Here is a 17,150-nt window from a genome sequence, read left to right on the forward strand (position 1 = left end):
AAGGCAGACTAACAGGTCTTTGAGGGTCAGAATTCTAGCTGACAGACAGGTGTTCAAATACTTATTTGCAGCTGTATCATACAAATAAATAGTTTAAAAATCATATATTGTGAAATCTGGATTTTTTTTTTAGATTATGTCTCTCACAGTGGACATGCACCTATGATGACAATTTCAGACCCCTCCATGATTTCTAAGTGGGAGAACTTGCAAAATAGCAGGGTGTTGAAATACTTATTTTCCTCACTGTATGTCTATTCACCCCACAACAACTTACCTGCAAAATAATTTACTTACCTACCAATTATCACAAAGCACAAGGAATTTAGCACTGATTTCAGGCAAGAAGGCCAAGTGTTGTTTGTTTTCTAGTTCATCCCAGTGTTAAGTGTAGTAAAGTGTTGGCTCTGTCAGGCCACTCGAGATATTCCACTCTGAACACCATGTTTTCATCAAACTCATTTTATGTACAGGGGCATTGTTATGCTGGAACAGGTTTGGGCTTTTGAGCTCTAGTGAAGGGAAACCTTAATGCTATAAAATACAAAATCATTCTATACAAGTGTGAGGAAGAACAGTTTGAAGAAACACATCTGGGTGTGAAGCATGATGTGACCAAATTTAATAAAGATATATATATATATATATATATATATATATATATATATATATATATCTTTATTAATTTTATATATATATATATATATATATATATATATATATATATATATATATATATATTGGATGAAATGTTATTAGATTATATTTATTGATTTATTTATTTTTATTTCATGTCATGTCATGTCTGATACACCGCAGGTAGTCCCAGGTAGATTCTTTACTTATTCAATGCGCCTCTCATTGAGGTCTTTGGAGCCTCTGCCCAACTGAGCTCAGCCAATAGGAACGCGCGTTACAACCGCGGAAGTAACATCAGCCAATAGGAATCGCCGAATTCGTATACGACAACTTCACGAGCGGCCACTCATCAGCCCCATTCACACTAACTTTACGACGGGAAGCAAACTTTCTAAAACTCCACCTTGCACAATATATCAACGGTTTCATTTCTCGCCAGATTTTTCCTTCTCACCATGGCATCTTCACCAGGTTCCCAGACTCTCAGCAAAGACGATGTCCATTACAGGCTTCATTTCCGGATGATAAACGAGCAGCAAGTGGAGGATATCACCATAGAGTTCTTCTACAAACCTCACACCATCACGTTACTGACGTTCACCGTAATCAGTATTATGTACTTTGCGTTCACCAGGTAGGCTGTCTGAGATCCAACACCAGTCATGGCTGTGCTTATGAGTCTGATGGAGATGTCAAGCCTATGCAGGTTAACTTATCATGAAACAGTATGTCAAGACGTGCATATGAAGGAAGGTTTTAGTTGAGGCTTTAGTGCACAAATGCACAACCTACACTATATCTTCATGAATAAAATACAATAGGTGCAATGAGAATAAAATAGACAAGGTATCATAAAGGAGTAGTGGAAACCAGACCATATGGTTTGAAGATTTGCATCTGACCATCACATCATGGGCTTTTTTCAAAAACATTTACTGCTGTAATACATTTCATTGTGCTTAAGGAATGCGTAAGTTGATTGACCATGGACGTGTAAAGTGACTGCATGAATGCTCAATTTACAAGTTTTTTTAATTTTGGTGAAAATATTTTGTTTGTAAATATAATAAAAGAACTATCATTTGAAATGTACGCAGTGAGTGTAACGTGAGGTCAGGCTCTTAATGGCAGTATGGCCTTTTGAAACCAGTGTTTTGACTGCAGTGATTGCAATTTACTCAAAATGTATAAACATCTGTTGCAAATCCTAGGGAAAACCTCTGGATGTGTTATGCTCAGAATAAATTATGGCGTCATGTTTTAAAATAATCTTGTCATATTATATTTGTTGAGAAATTGAAAAAAGTGACATTTAAAACAATGTATATAGGAAAGACATTTCTGGTTTTACATCTGATGAGAAACTGGACAGCTGTTCTGGACATGTTCTGGATATATTTCTTTAAAAATTCAATACATATATAATTTTTTTCTTCAGAAATGATGCAGATCACGACAATAACCTGCGGGTGGGCCTCGCCCTTGTTGTCTCCTTTTTCCTTGTCATCAGTGTCCTGGCTTTCCCCAATGGTACAGCTCGAGATCTTTTCACTTTCCACCTACAGTATAGTATTCCTGCAATTTTTATAAACTGTGACTTGATAGATTGTTTTCGTTATGTACAAATTACAGTTATTAAGTCTGTGAAGTAGTGACTATTCTAATGTGTATGAAGTCATTGGAATTGTTTTGGCTAATCGGTAACTTGGTTATAAGGTCTTTGTCTGTGTGAAGGTCTGTGCTTTGTTTGAATTGCTTGTATCTTGTTTCAGGGCCGTTTACCAGGCCACACCCAACTATATGGCGCATGGTTTTTGGTGAGTGAACATACGGTCACTTTCATGTCTCACTTCCCAGGTACATTATTTAACCAGGATTCTTGAATGGTCAAATATTGACACCTTTTTGCAGGTCTCAGTGTCCTCTACTTCCTTTTTTTGGTGTTCCTCATCTTCCTGAACTGGGACCAAGTAAAGCTCTTGATGTACTGGCTGGACCCCAATCTGCGTTATGCGACACGTGAGGCAGATGTTATGGTAAGTGATTGGACACTCATATTAGTAATGACTGTTTGGTTAATGGCACAATATTAACCTGTTGAGCAAGTAGGAAGTTGGGAAGCCATCGGCCGTCACGTGACAGGGGATTCTTTTTTAGCAGGACTGTTGTAATCCATTGTGGTGTTAAGGTAATGGCTAATATCTTTACACGTGATGCACTTTGGCAGTGTTAACTACATTCTGACCTCCACAGCTTTTAAGGCAATCTCTAACATTTAACAGTAAGCCATCCCTGCTGGAAATCATTTTACTAATCAGTCTTACTTGCCGTTGCTGCATTCCTCTGTACTAATTTGTGCACAGTGGACTGTCTGTATATATGTGTGTATATTTAACCTAAAATGCCTCTTTACTGTAGCAACATCTCATCATCTGCATATCTATTTGTGTTTGTGTCAACCCTTGCAAATGTATGTTTATTTAAAAGATCTTCAGTGCAGTTGTGTCAGTTGACACACAATAGCAGCTACAGCACATCAGCCACTCATTTCCAGGTGACAAAGGTGAAAAAAACGTGTTAATAACGTGATGGTACACCATGTGCCACCAGAACAGTTTCTGTGCGTAACATTTTACAAGTCTCTGGAACTGTGTTGGAGCACAGAACACCATTCTTCCAATATATATCTTCAAATAGAGTTACAAGGTGTTGTGATGGTGAAGAACTCTACTGGATTGGGAATCTGATGACTTCAAATGCCACAGCATACACTGTGATTCACACAGAGTTCTCGTTTAGCCATCTATTGAACGTGTGCTCTTGTGCTCTGTGGATGCGGCTGTGGGCATTGTGTTCCTGAAATAGACCACTTTCATCAGGACTTCAGTTTTTCCTTCAGGTATACAGCTAGTAAGCAAGTGGAAAGCACCCTAACTTGACTAAAAATCAAAAAATATAAGTGCTGCTCCTGTCATAATGATTCAGTAAAGTGCTGATCAGGAAATTATTGAAAAGAACAAGTCGTCTATGGAAAAACTACTCGAGTAAATATTTAGCTGTGTCCATCTGAGCACTTGTACACAAGTGGCACATTTATATGTCTAATAAGTCGCTAACATGCTTTCGCAATATTTACTATTATCAGAATCAGGTTTTTTTTGGCCAAGTGTGTTGACACAAGGAATTTGTTTCTAGCTGTTGGTGACTCTCAAAAGTACAGACATAAAAAACATTATACATTTAGCTTAGATTATACGAGACAATACAGACGGTACGAGACAGTACAGACAAAGTATTAAATAGAACACAATATACAGAGTATATTGCAGATCAGTAATGTACATAAAGTGTGAGAGTGCACGGTAGTGCAAATAGCAGTAAGATAAGTAAGTAAGATAAAGAGGTCACTTTAGAACTTTTGTACGATACACAGCAGCAATAGCGTGTGTAACATGATGACGGACTGTTCTGATAATGCAGTACCTAGAGATATGAGGCAGGGCATATAATTAAGGTCATTTGTTTATGAGGGTGATTGCCTGAGGAAAGAAACTGTCTGGCAATTTTGGTAAACAGAGTTCTGTATCGCCTGCCAAAAGAAAGGAGTTGAAAGAGGTTGTGTCCAGGGTGCGAAGGGTCAGTAGTGATTTTCTTTGCCCGTTTCCCGGTTGCACAGATAGAAACAGACTGACCTGATAAATAGTCGAGTAAGTCACAGATCAATTAATTTATGTGTTTATAAACAAATATTATAGGCAGTATCTATTTTCTGTTGATGTATGAATTTTATGACCTTTGCAGTTGCGTAGGTGTGCCAAAGCATACTGTTGGAGCATTTCTCAAACGTGCTAAAATAGTGTCTGCAAGAATTCAGTAGTCTGCTATTCAGGATCTTCATACATCAGCTGTAAAATAAATAAATAAATAAGTGAGATATAATAATATAATAATCTCTCTCTCTCTCTCTCTCTCTCTCTCTCTCTCTCTCTCTCTCTCTCTCTATATATATATATATATATTAGGGCTGTCAATCGTTTAAACAACTTAATCATGATTTAATTGATTGTCATGATTTAACTCACGATTTATCGCAACTTAATTGCACAATTTTATCTTAATGGACCTTTAAATGAATACTTTTCAAGTTTTTAAAACTCTAATAAACATGGGCATGGACAAATATAGATGCTTTTTGCAAATGTATGTTTATTCTTCGTGAAACTATACTCTGAACTTTTGCTATGTTTCCGCACGGACGGTTTTAATTGCCGGATGTGTGCATCATGGCGGATTTTGGTGCTGATTTAAGACTTGGTGCATCAGTTAACCTGTTAGATTTCGCCACAGCTTTTGGGACTCACAGCTGGAAATGCCCTACCCAAATTTAAATGTTACAGTTCCTGATAGAAGTGGGCTACATACACAATTTAGATATCTTTGGAAAGAAGACACTTTGAGCTTTACTGTTTATTATTAAAAGTTAATATTGCTCAAAAAAGATATTAAGTTATAGATGATGACATCCATGCATATGCTTTTCCTGCATTGAACATTATTTTTTATTTCATATATAAATACATGAAATCAGTAATGTAGCAATCTAGAAAAGTACTGGGTTGAAAGCCACATGTCTCATGAGTTTATATTTCAGATTTTATGAAGATTTTCTTGACAAATGAGATTCCTACAAACATTTATCTGAGACTATGTCTGATCATTTTCTCCCTCCTCCTGTTTGAGAGCCACCTGCTCAACTCAGGTGGCCATTTATTCCTTATTCATACAGTCTGCATAGAAATGAATTGCTGACCATTAAAGGCTTTTGTTATACATGTTTGGCTATTGATATTGGGTTGGCATTCATATTGATGGCCAGGTAGCCAGAAAAGATATTGTTTTACAGTCATGGAGTCATAGCCATTCATATTGATGTCCGGCCATTCCAATCTCAACAATACACACACGCACACACAAACACAAACTTACTTTTCAAGCTTTTTTCTTATTAAATCAAAGAGGCAATAGAACGTATAACATCGTATAAAACTGCAAAGGGAGATATATTGTAACAAATGTTTATTAATTAAAAAAATCTTTTGGGTGGAGTTTATTTATTTATTTTTTTATAGCTGAGAAAAAAGAAAGGATGTCATAAATAAATGTGTGTGTGTGTATATATATATATATATATATATATATATATATGGTATATGGTACAGTAATATGAATACATGTTGCCATTTAGTGGCGCAACCCATGGCAGCACAAATTTCCCTACAGCATGAAAGTGATGTAGGTGTCAAAATGACTTTGGGGTGGTGTTTTTTGGTGTACGCAATACACTACCCACTGGTTGAGGATACAGTATGGTGAGTGATGACTCATCTGGCCAGATCATGTTTTCCACCTCTCTGTAAATCAGTACTTTGGGTTTTTTCTCAAACCCTTCAATGTGCATTTGTAATTTAATGTGCACAAGTTTTAATTTTATTTGCATCTAAATGCGGCTATGGCTTGAGTCACTTTTCCTGCTGAAACACAAGTCATTTAGGCAGCATGTTTGAAATTCGCAATGATCAAGCTTCCTTTAAAGTCATATCAATGTTTTTTCTTGCAATCTTCATCAAAACTTGAGGTGAATTATGCATGTTTTAAAACATGATCTACATTTATACATTTAAATAGCATTTTATACATACATTGTACTGTTTCTTTTTTTATTGTGCAGGAATATGCAGTAAATTGTCACGTGATCACGTGGGAGCGCATCCTCAGTCACTTTGACATTTTTGCCTTTGGGCACTTCTGGGGTTGGGCCATGAAAGCTCTGCTCATCCGCAGCTACGGACTCTGCTGGACCATCAGCATCACGTGGGAACTGACAGAGGTGCGAACACAAACGTTACGCTTATTGCTTATTGTCTATAAGTAGGCTGTAAAGGAAACTGATTTTACAGTGAACTAAATTAGCATTTTGCAGGAAAGTGTTAAGTGTTATAAGTAACTATTAACTCAGAAGTATGTTGTATTACGTTTGCCTTAGTAATTAATGCATAGTTGCAGATGCATGCTCAAAAAGGGTTGGTCTACCGTAACGCTTTCCAGAAAACTAGTTTGTACTGCATCTCCACAAAAATCTCAACAAAAGAGCCTGATTTGTTAAACACTACATTCTTGACATACAGTACATTTATATACACTGCTGAGATTCTCACAAGCAGTTGTACAGGCAGTACAAGTTTAGTTCACCCACATGGTTTCCTTTGAATATGTAGCAGAGCTCTTTGTTCAAATCAGGCGACATCCTACATGAACACCACTGAGAAGCTGTGTGCACTGCAACCGTTCCATAATTCAAATACGCCTTAAAGTTTGCATACCCTTAGGACAAAATGATGGAAAAGAAGGCATTTCAAGCCACAGTTCATGTGTTAGCTCACGTAGATGTTCCTTTGTTCTCAAAACTTATAAGAATACATAAACGTGTACGGTTTATGTATTCTTCTTTACATGGCTGTAGATAAGATGTCTGTTGTATGACAGAAATAGCCTTAAATGGCTTTCTGTAGTTTCCTATAAACAGTGTTCTATTCGATTCTGTTGTGATCTGACACGTTAGGTCTTTTCCAGACAACTTGATTTCTTTATTTTGTATTGATCGATGGTTAAAATACCACAATGTTATGGCACGTAAGATACTGGAAACATTCCACTCCTCCTCATTAGTGCTATTCTTATTCCCTACAACAGCAAAGTGCGAGTGTTTTGAAGCTCGTTCGAGTCTAAAATATTCTATTTATTTAAATACATATTCAAATACATATTAAAATTTACATATTTAAATGTGTTAAGAATAAACCAGGTTCAAATTGACATTTTATATTTGTATTTCACATTTATATGGACAGTTATTTTTTTAATCAATTAAATTAAATCCCTAAAAGTCCCTATAAGTTTATCCCAAATAAATTAACCAGTGGCAACACTGACAAGGTGAAACTCGCTGAGATATCTAAGGATTACACCTTGAAAGGAAACCCAACCTCATCTGAGTGACTCTGAATGTCCATTCATTTCAGTTCCATCGTTGCTCAGGTTATCTGTTTTGCTGTTTTTTTTAACCCTAATAACTATAAATGCTCAGTAATAATTATAGTAAAGTTTGTGATGTTGGGTTTGGATTAAGTAATAAGTAATTGTGGAGCTTCTGGCTGTGCTTTTGAGGTTGCAAAAGCCATTGCCACTGCATTAGGGTACATCATTTGAGTAACTTCATAAGGAAAAGTTACTTTTTACAGGTAGTCGTCGACTTACAACCTATGCAATTTACGACCATTCGACTTTACGACCACAATCGCTAGCTGCGGCGTACATTATTTTTTTTACCAGCTTCCGGCATAATTTTACAGTACTGTACATATAGCCTACTCTACTTAAGTGCACCTTCATTAGTTTTAATGGATTTAGTTTGAGACACAAAGAAAGTCTTGTCAATTACACTTCTCCGTTCTATGTTTTAAATATATGCTTTTCATTTATTCACTCGTTCTCTTTCAGTTATTCTTTATGCACCTACTTCCTAACTTTGCCGAGTGCTGGTGGGACCAGGTCATTCTTGACATCCTGTTGTGTAACGGAGGCGGTATCTGGCTCGGCATGACCGTGTGCAGGTTTCTGGAGATGCGCGCTTACCGCTGGGCCAGCATCAAGTAAGTCTTACAGTGCATCCGAAAAATATTCACAGCGCTTCACTTTTTCCACATTTTGTTAGTATGTTTCAGCCTCATTCCAAAATGGATTTAATTCAATATTCTTCTCAAAATTCTACAAACCCATAATGACAATGTGAAAGAAGTTTGTTTGAAATTTTTGCAAATTTGTTACAATAAAAAATATATATATATTTCATGTATATAAATATTCACAGCCTTTGCCATGACACTCAAAATTGAGCTGATTCACTGATTTAAAGTGTTGAATTAAAATTAGGAGGTGCAGAGCTTCATGTTTCTTCTGCCTCCTTGGGTACCTATGGGTTCTTTAGATTTCTCCCATCTACCAAAAAAGACGATTTTCTAGTAGGTGTACCAGCAGCTTTAAATTGCTCTAGATGGGATTGATTGTGTAAATGTGTGCGTGTGCATGTACCCTTCTCCAGTGAGAACTCCAGCCTTACACCAAGTATTTCTGGATACATCCATCGATAATGTGGCTACTAAAGAAGCATGAATGAATGAATTCATATATTTATGAGTCTGTATCTCTGTGTGCCCATGTGTATTTGTGTGTTAGTACAGATGTAATATAGATTTATTCCCACATGTATCGATGTGCTCAGGGACATCCACAGTGCTACAGGAAAGCTAAAGCGTGCAGTTCTCCAGTTTACTCCAGCCAGCTGGACCTACGTGCGATGGTTTGACCCCAAATCTTCTTTCCAGAGAGTGGCAGGGATTTATCTCTTTATGATCATCTGGCAGGTGGGTGAATATTCGAAGCATTTTAATTATTTGTAAATTGTTGTTACCGAATATTGTATTGTGATGATTCACACATCCTTGATCTTGTCCACAGCTTACAGAACTGAACACATTCTTCCTGAAGCACATATTCGTGTTCCAGGCGTCTCATCCCCTGAGCTGGTGTCGAATCCTCTTCATCGGGATCATCACTGCCCCCACTGTGCGGTACAGTGTTTCTTATGATTCATTTCATTACAAAATGCTCAGTACAGTTTTATGCGAGGCTCCACTAAACAGTGAATTCACTGAATCAAGTCAAGAAGGCGTTCATTTTCAATCTGGCTGTATACAGAACAGTACACAGTGAAACAAAACGTTTTCTTCAAAAAATAAATCAAGGCCACAAAGTAAAACCTGATCTAATCCATGTTTAAAGCCTGTTTTTTTAAAAGTTTTATCTTTTGTTAGTTTCTAGCTAATATCAAACTATAAACTAATTTAAAAATCGTTGTGTACATGCACTTGCACATAAAAAAAAACATTCTTTCGGCTTCTCCCATTAGGGGTCGCCACAGCGGACCAGCCGCATGTTTGATTTGGCACATGTTTTTACGCTGGATGCCCTTCCTAACGCAACCCTCCCCATTTATCCGGGCTTGGGACCGGCACTAAGGCTTGTGCAACCCTAATGGCTGGGGTTGGTTCCCTGACCAGGGATCGAACCCGGGCCGCAGCGGTGAGAGCGCAGCATCCTAACCACTAGACCACCAGGGACTCTACATGCACTTACACATGATTTGTGAAAAAACAAATTAGGGCTCGATTCCTGAAGTAATTCGATTACAAAAAAATCATCAAGGCCATTTAATTTGCATCAGAACTTTTTTTTAGTTTGTCCATTTAACTAAACATGTAGCACTGTGTTTCCACACGGACCATTATGACTGACGCACCACCCGCTATACTTTGGAGCACTCTGGACAGGTAACACAGAAGACGCTGCAGAATTAAAAATGAAGGAATGGGGAGGAAACAGCGAGGGACGAGGAGAAGATTCAGGCTTAAGAACTTGACTGAAAGTTTCCAAAGTTTGGACTCATTTCAAACTAAAACATAAAGAAAACTCAGTACAGTGCGCTTATGTTTTTATAGTAATTTTAAATTGATTTTTATGTTTTTATTTATATACACCGTGTTCAAAAAGCAGCTTTCATTGCGATACTGTGCGAGATTTAATAAATAAATAAATACAAGTGAGAATAATTGAATTTCATTAAACAAATAATTTCTCATAACTCACTTTATGAAGCAACTGCAGAGGGACTTTTTTGAACGTAACTGTAATATGAAATAATATGGCTATTAAAAGCAATGGATGGATTGAACAAATGACTTGTTCATTTTAAGAGATCTGTCTTATTTTCTCTCTCTTATTTAGTATTGCTCTTTAATAAATGAGACGTTATTCTTATCTGATTACTCGATTATTAGATGGAATATTCGTTAAAATATTTGATTACTGAAATGATCGATAGCAGCAGCCCTACAACAAATTTGAATCCAGTGTGAGAAATAACACTCACCGTTTTGAATGATTTCTCTTCCTTGTTGTTCTCAACAAGGCATCGATTTGTTCTCTGGATCTCTATTTTGAAAACAAGCCATTACTTGCATCTACTGTATTTTCTATTTGCAAAAAAATATTTATGAAGGTAATTTCCTCAAAAATGACTCTCACTGATTTATCAATGTGTCTATACCTCCAGAAGCTATTGGGCACACGGGCATCAGTATTAATAAAATGGTGTTCTGGTGCTCTAAATGCTAGTTTCAGCTTCAGCCTTTCGGGATATGTTTTTTTTAATTTTATTTCTTTTTATTCTGCTTTGTGATATCCAGTTTAAATCTCGAATTTTATTTTCTGTTTTTGGTTCAGGCAGTACTATGCTTACCTTACGGACACTCAGTGTAAAAGGGTTGGAACTCAGTGTTGGGTGTTTGGGTGAGTACAGCTTTTGTCTATTTACTGCTGACTGTAATGAAAGATTGAGACTGAAGACTCCTTCCAAACAATGCAAATTAACATCACCATATTAACGATTACACACATTTTTTAATTTGTTTATGTAAAACATCGATCATACAAGTCAGTATGAAACGTATTACTCTGGAAATGGTAATGTATTAGGTATTAAGTGCGTTAATACAAACCTGACAGGTCGAATTGCTGTCTAAGTCAGGCTGGTACAGAAACTTCAGACGCTGAATAGGTGCCTCAGACTAAAGACTAAAGAATAGCTTTTTTTTCTATGGCTGTTACTGCACTGAACAGCTGATCATTATAATGTTTCTTTCGGCTTCTCCCGTTAGGGGTCGCCACAGCGGATCCTCCGCATGTTTGATTTGGCACATGTTTTACGCTGGATGCCCTTCCTAACGCAACCCTCCCCAATTTATCCGGGCTTGGGACCGGCACTGAAAGTGGCTGGGGATGACAGCTGATCATTATACAATGTCAAAATACACCACTGCATTGTCACATTTGTTTTTTGTTTTTTTTCCACTGCTTATCCACTATGCATTTTTGCACCATCCATAACTTACTTATCACCACACTACTGTATATTCCACACATATTTATTCTGTATATGCTGTATCATACAACATTCATACATGTACATAACAATATCATGTCATTTGAGCATCTCCCGACATCTATGCACAATCTTTGAACAGGTGTATATATATATATATATTTATTACCTAAGGTAATTATTAACTTCTGCACCTTCTGTAAATTATTTACCTTCAGCCCTGTACATATGGACTCCATACCCTTATTTATCACACTGCTATTTATTTATTGTAAATAGGCCACTTATGCACTTCTGGTTTAATACTAACTGCATTTCATTGGCTCTGTACATGTACCTTGCACAATGACAATAAAGTTGAATCTAATCTAATCTTGTTACGATGCACATTCTGCTCCGCGCCACGGTGGTGTAAAGTAAATAACTGTATTTCTTCAGCATGTTTAGACAAGTTTTTGTTTCTTTCTGTCAGGGCTATTGCCTTCCTGGAAGCGCTGGCATGTATTAAGTTTGGCCAGGATCTCTTCTCTAAAACCCAGATCATGTATGTGGTCTTGTGGCTTGTGTGTGTGGTAAGTAGTTACAGATTAGAGAGTTTTATATCTGTTTCTGTAAAATTTATGACAAACATCATGCAGTTTTTAAAGGCAGTTTTCAATTTGCTAGTATTCATAGTAGACTTGGTGCTCTCTCTCTCTCTCTCTCTCTCTCTCTCTCTCTCTCTCTCTCTCTCTCTCTCTCTCTCTCTCTCTCTCACTCACTCTCACTCGCAGGCCTTCATTACCTCTCTCTGCCTGTATGGGATGGTGTGGCATGAGCAGAATTATGGCGGGAGGCATACAGTAGGTTAAAGCCATTAAAAACAGATTAGTGTAAAATGCTTACACTTACCTGCTGTTAATCATTTAGAATCTTAATCTATTTAATGTCTGGATACACGCCATTCATTGGCCTGTCATAGATTTTAATAAATTAATCAAATCAAAAAGAATTTGACAAACACATTTCATTTGTAGCAGCTTGTATTGTAATGTGAAACCTTGTGTATCTGTTTGTGATGATGTTATTCTCTGCTTCATGTGTAGTGTGATTAATTTTAGTTACAGAGCACGTCCGACTGTGATGAGAGCAGTTTCGACTCCTGTGGTTACGTTCCTGACAGCGTTAAAGGTAACACTTCAGGATATGCATTCAGAGATTAGTGCTATCATGCATTGTTAATTCATTTTACTGTTTAAATAATTCTCACATTTTCATGAGATAGATATATATACACACATACACACACACACACACACACGTTTTCTGCTTGTAGTTGTCTAAAATGCGTCGCTTAATGTGAACAACATAAAATCGCAGCAACAAAACTACGCATGTGCATTTATACATAAAAATAAGCCCGATTCACAGTTCATTTGTTAGTTTTAAAATGAGCCCTTGGACATAAGTTCTTACAATTTACCTCTTTTTTTTTATGATATTGTATATTTTACTACTTTTATGTTAATTCAATTTTATTACTATTTTTCCCATGGCCTCTTCACTTTGTTCAGCACCTAGGTACTACCTGCTAAATTTAGGTGCTAGATAAATAAAGATTGATTGATTGATTGATTGACTTACACTTTTAAAGTTTGACATACAGCATTTTTTGTAAGGAAATTGTCTTCTTGTGTTTTGCCACTGAAACGCCCTGCACTGTAAATGACTGTTTGCTTTTTTCCTCCCCGAGGTGAAAGACACTCGAGCAACTCCCAGCTTTTACGCCAGAGAAGAAGACAACCAGCGAAAAACAAAGCTAACGGAGCAAGCAGCAAACAGTGACCACGTTGAAGGCAGAGTGTCCATGCAAGACATTAAATGGTTTTCAAGAATGTAAATCAGAGAATCATGTGTAAGAGCAGATCACGAAAAAAAACACGGTTCTACAATGAACTCTATCATCATCCTCATTAGGGCACGAAAACAGCTTTATGCACTTAAACTGCATTTAAGCACTTCAGCTTATTCCTCTTTATCACTGTTACTAATTGGAGAGTTTTGTACTTAGGGACTTAGGGATAAGAAAAATGCTAATAAATATATTTAGAAATGTCTTCACTTGAAACACATTTTTGGTCACCTTTTAAACACCTGTAGGAAGTTACATAATGATGTACTTGTCTAGCTACATTCCTGTAAAATACTATCAGCTCAACCATTTATCAACAGAGCCACAGTTAAAGACTTTCTTTACTGTACCGGATAAACCTCTTCAACCCAAATACACCTGTTTATGAAATAACATACATGAACAGCTAGACTAAGACCGACCAAAGCGAATCCAGTCAGAGGTGACCTGCACATTTCTATTGCACTATACTAAAGTTTACTGAACCAAAACAAGATTTTTTTTTTTTTTTTTTTTTTTTCTTCAATCGCCTGCAAGTAGTTTCCATTTAGACTGATTTTTTTTTCCTTTTTTCAGTTGCAGAGCCACAGTTTCTTGACCTTCTCAGTATGTCAGTGCTTGTTTCTAATAATTATTTATCTGATTTATGTTTGAAGCTTATGTAATAATAGATGTCGCTCTATACTGGCTTTTCGTAAGCGATATATGATGAAAGCTTGAGTATTAACCGATACCGATACAATCCAACAATATTTTCTTTAAAACACAAGAATAAATACATAGATAAAACACAATTTACATTTAATATTGTTTTAACGCTTTCATTTACATAACAAATATACCAGCTATAACAAAGTATAACTACAGAAACTCGGGGCTGAATTTTTGTGAAATTTTTGAGAAATCCAAGTTCTTTTTTTATTCAATGCATTAAATCTGTTCATCTGTAGTAACAATATAAAATTATAATCTCGCCATTGCTTCTATTATGCTGTAATTGTTTAAAGCAAGGGTTCTTCTTGTGTTAAAAAATAACAAAAACCCAGATGCGTTCACTGAGCACACGTTTATTTTCCGAACATAATTAACATCTTAAATATTTGGCACATTTTTTGATGAGTGCAATATTTTACCTATTTATTAGAGTCTTTCTAGTTTGAAGGATAATAGTATAGTATGTTATAATAATTAAAAAAATTCAGGATTATAAAAAAGACTTGAGCACAAACCCTGCTCTCAAACCCGCATCTACCTTAGAGATCCGTGGCTTAAAAGCTTTTCTTCGGCAAACGTGTAACTGTGGCGATGCTACTGGAAAAATATAATTAGCGTTTGTGTATGTGTTTTGTCGGTACGAAGTACAGAATGTGATTTTGTTTTCTTGTTCTATTTAATTACTTTACTCCTTTTTCTATTTCCCACATTAATGTTTGCTGTTGCACAAAGTTCTTGTTTAATGTGGCACCAACAATCAACTAATATAAAAGGGTGTACTTCTCACTTTATACATGCACTTAATAATCAATGTGTTTTTATGCAAAATAACATTTTATGCAGTAGATTAGGCTTTAATAACTTAATAATTTGTTTCTAAAGACACACTAAGGATTTGTAACCCTGTTGGACTAAAGTCAGGACTTAATAGGTCTAATAATCAGTTGTGTAATGTCAGTTCATCATCTTTAGGTGGTGCTGTTTCACTTTTTCTAGTTTGATGCATTTATTAAACAACTGAACACTGACAGTGAAAGTAATTTCATGCCAGTTCTATTTTCTGGGCTGCAGATGGTCTGATGATTTGGAGGGTTTTCCCTTTATTGATTGACCACTATTCCTGAGAGCCAGAATAAAAAAACAATAGTCTTTTGGTATGATAGTATTATTGTTACATTTTTGGTACTATTTCCACTTTGGGGAATTTCATACTTATTTTTTTTTTATTATTGATTTGTGAAGGACTTGTGTAATTTGTAACTGATCACTTTGACCCAATGGTTTATCAAAGCACTAAAAAAAACTGCCACTGAAACAAGCATTTAGATATCTGTCTAATTTCAGCATTGCCACAAGAACCAGTGTTCAAATCAAAATGTTTCATGATTTCGTGAGAATGATTGGGGTCATTTGTTTTAAATATAGAATATACAATGAAACATCATTGATTTTCCATAACTGTTTTTTCCATCAATGCTCACATTAGTATCGCCGGATTTTATTGGTCAGTCAGTATATCAGTCAGGTCTTATGAGCACAATGAAAAGATGTGGAAGTGTTTGGACTGTCAGCTGACATAAAAAAAAAATCAATAAAGCACTCAAGAACAAATGGAACTTTTTTTGAGTGGTGTGATGCATTTTATTTTATGTTTTATGGTTTTAAATTTATTATAAAACCAAAAAAAATCAGTTCCCTTACCAACACAAAAATGCACAAAAATAGCAATGTATCATTTTTCTTTACTGTTCATTGAATAATGAGATCTCTTTTGAAATAAGTTTATTTTTGCCAAAGTAACGGCAAAGCCACCTCACAGCTCCAGACTCCATGGTTCCATCTTAAGCTCAGGCTGGTGTATGTGCAGGTTCTCGTTGTACCTTTGTAGGTTTCCTCTAGGTTCTCTGGTTTCCTTTAATGTCTACAAAAACATGCTAGAAAATGGGTGGGTTTGGATAAATTGCTACTGCATGTGTGGTTGTGTCCATGGTGAGTAAACTTGTGTATTCCCACTTCACCAATTTACATCAGTTGTTCCTGTGATAGACATTATAAACCGTATAATAAAGATAAATAAAAGTGAAGGTGATGGGAATTGATTATTAATTGGCAGCAGCGTTGTGCGTGATGTGCTCACTATGTTACCTGGAGTTAAGCCTAATGAGAACTTCCCAATCCAGCCATAAGAATGATTTCAGTATGTTCTTTTTTTTTTTGGTCAAAGTTTAACTAAGAATAGAATAGAATACAAAATAAGTATTAACAATTTAGGTGTTCATTTCTCCTGCGCGTTCAGACACGGTGCAAAAATTGTCGATGTTGTATGAGATATTTAAAATGTATTTCTTGTTTATAAAACTGTTGAAGAAAACAACATTTTATAAGCAAGAGTTCTGTTGTCAGGGATTGGCAGCATTTATGATGCATGTATTTCGAATATAAAATAGAATTTTGTGTATTTGAGAGGGTTGATTAAAATGGCTTCATATTCTGTATCAAAATCGACATGATTTCTTCATAAAACAGGCCTCTGATTGGTGTCTACTCAGTATTTTGCCCAGACTTGAGATCAGAACAGAAAAGTGATCCACATGGAAGATTGCTGAATATTGTATCCGAATGAAAGTAGCTGTTTAGTAGGATCATGATTTTGCACACCATTGCCTGATTCGTAATATATTATATTTATGATTAACAATCAAATGATTAACTAATTTAAAATGAGTTACTATGAATACAGGTGGCATCAATTCTCTTCTTATAAATGACTTGTTTGTCATTGAGTCCGTGTTGCTGATATAAAGTTGCTCTTCGTTACCAAACTGATATAACTAAATTAGGATACAATTA

General features: G+C 36.0%; 1 protein-coding gene across 1 annotated transcript; it reads left to right on the top strand.

Annotated features, from left to right (window-relative positions):
- The first annotated feature begins 975 nt into the window (after window positions 1-975).
- Window positions 976-15,916, top strand: ptdss1b (phosphatidylserine synthase 1b). Its single transcript, XM_046835293.1, has 13 exons — window positions 976-1,273; window positions 2,078-2,169; window positions 2,412-2,456; window positions 2,551-2,675; window positions 6,368-6,526; window positions 8,197-8,348; window positions 8,978-9,119; window positions 9,214-9,326; window positions 11,038-11,103; window positions 12,168-12,267; window positions 12,469-12,537; window positions 12,796-12,865; window positions 13,428-15,916. Exons 1-13 carry the CDS (start codon window positions 1,095-1,097, stop codon window positions 13,517-13,519), a joined length of 1,404 nt encoding a protein of 467 aa, XP_046691249.1. The 5' UTR covers window positions 976-1,094; the 3' UTR covers window positions 13,520-15,916.
- The last annotated feature ends 1,234 nt before the right edge of the window (window positions 15,917-17,150 follow it).

This window comes from Silurus meridionalis, chromosome 22 (genome assembly GCF_014805685.1).
Source record: "Silurus meridionalis isolate SWU-2019-XX chromosome 22, ASM1480568v1, whole genome shotgun sequence".
Taxonomy (NCBI): Eukaryota; Metazoa; Chordata; class Actinopteri; order Siluriformes; family Siluridae; genus Silurus; species Silurus meridionalis.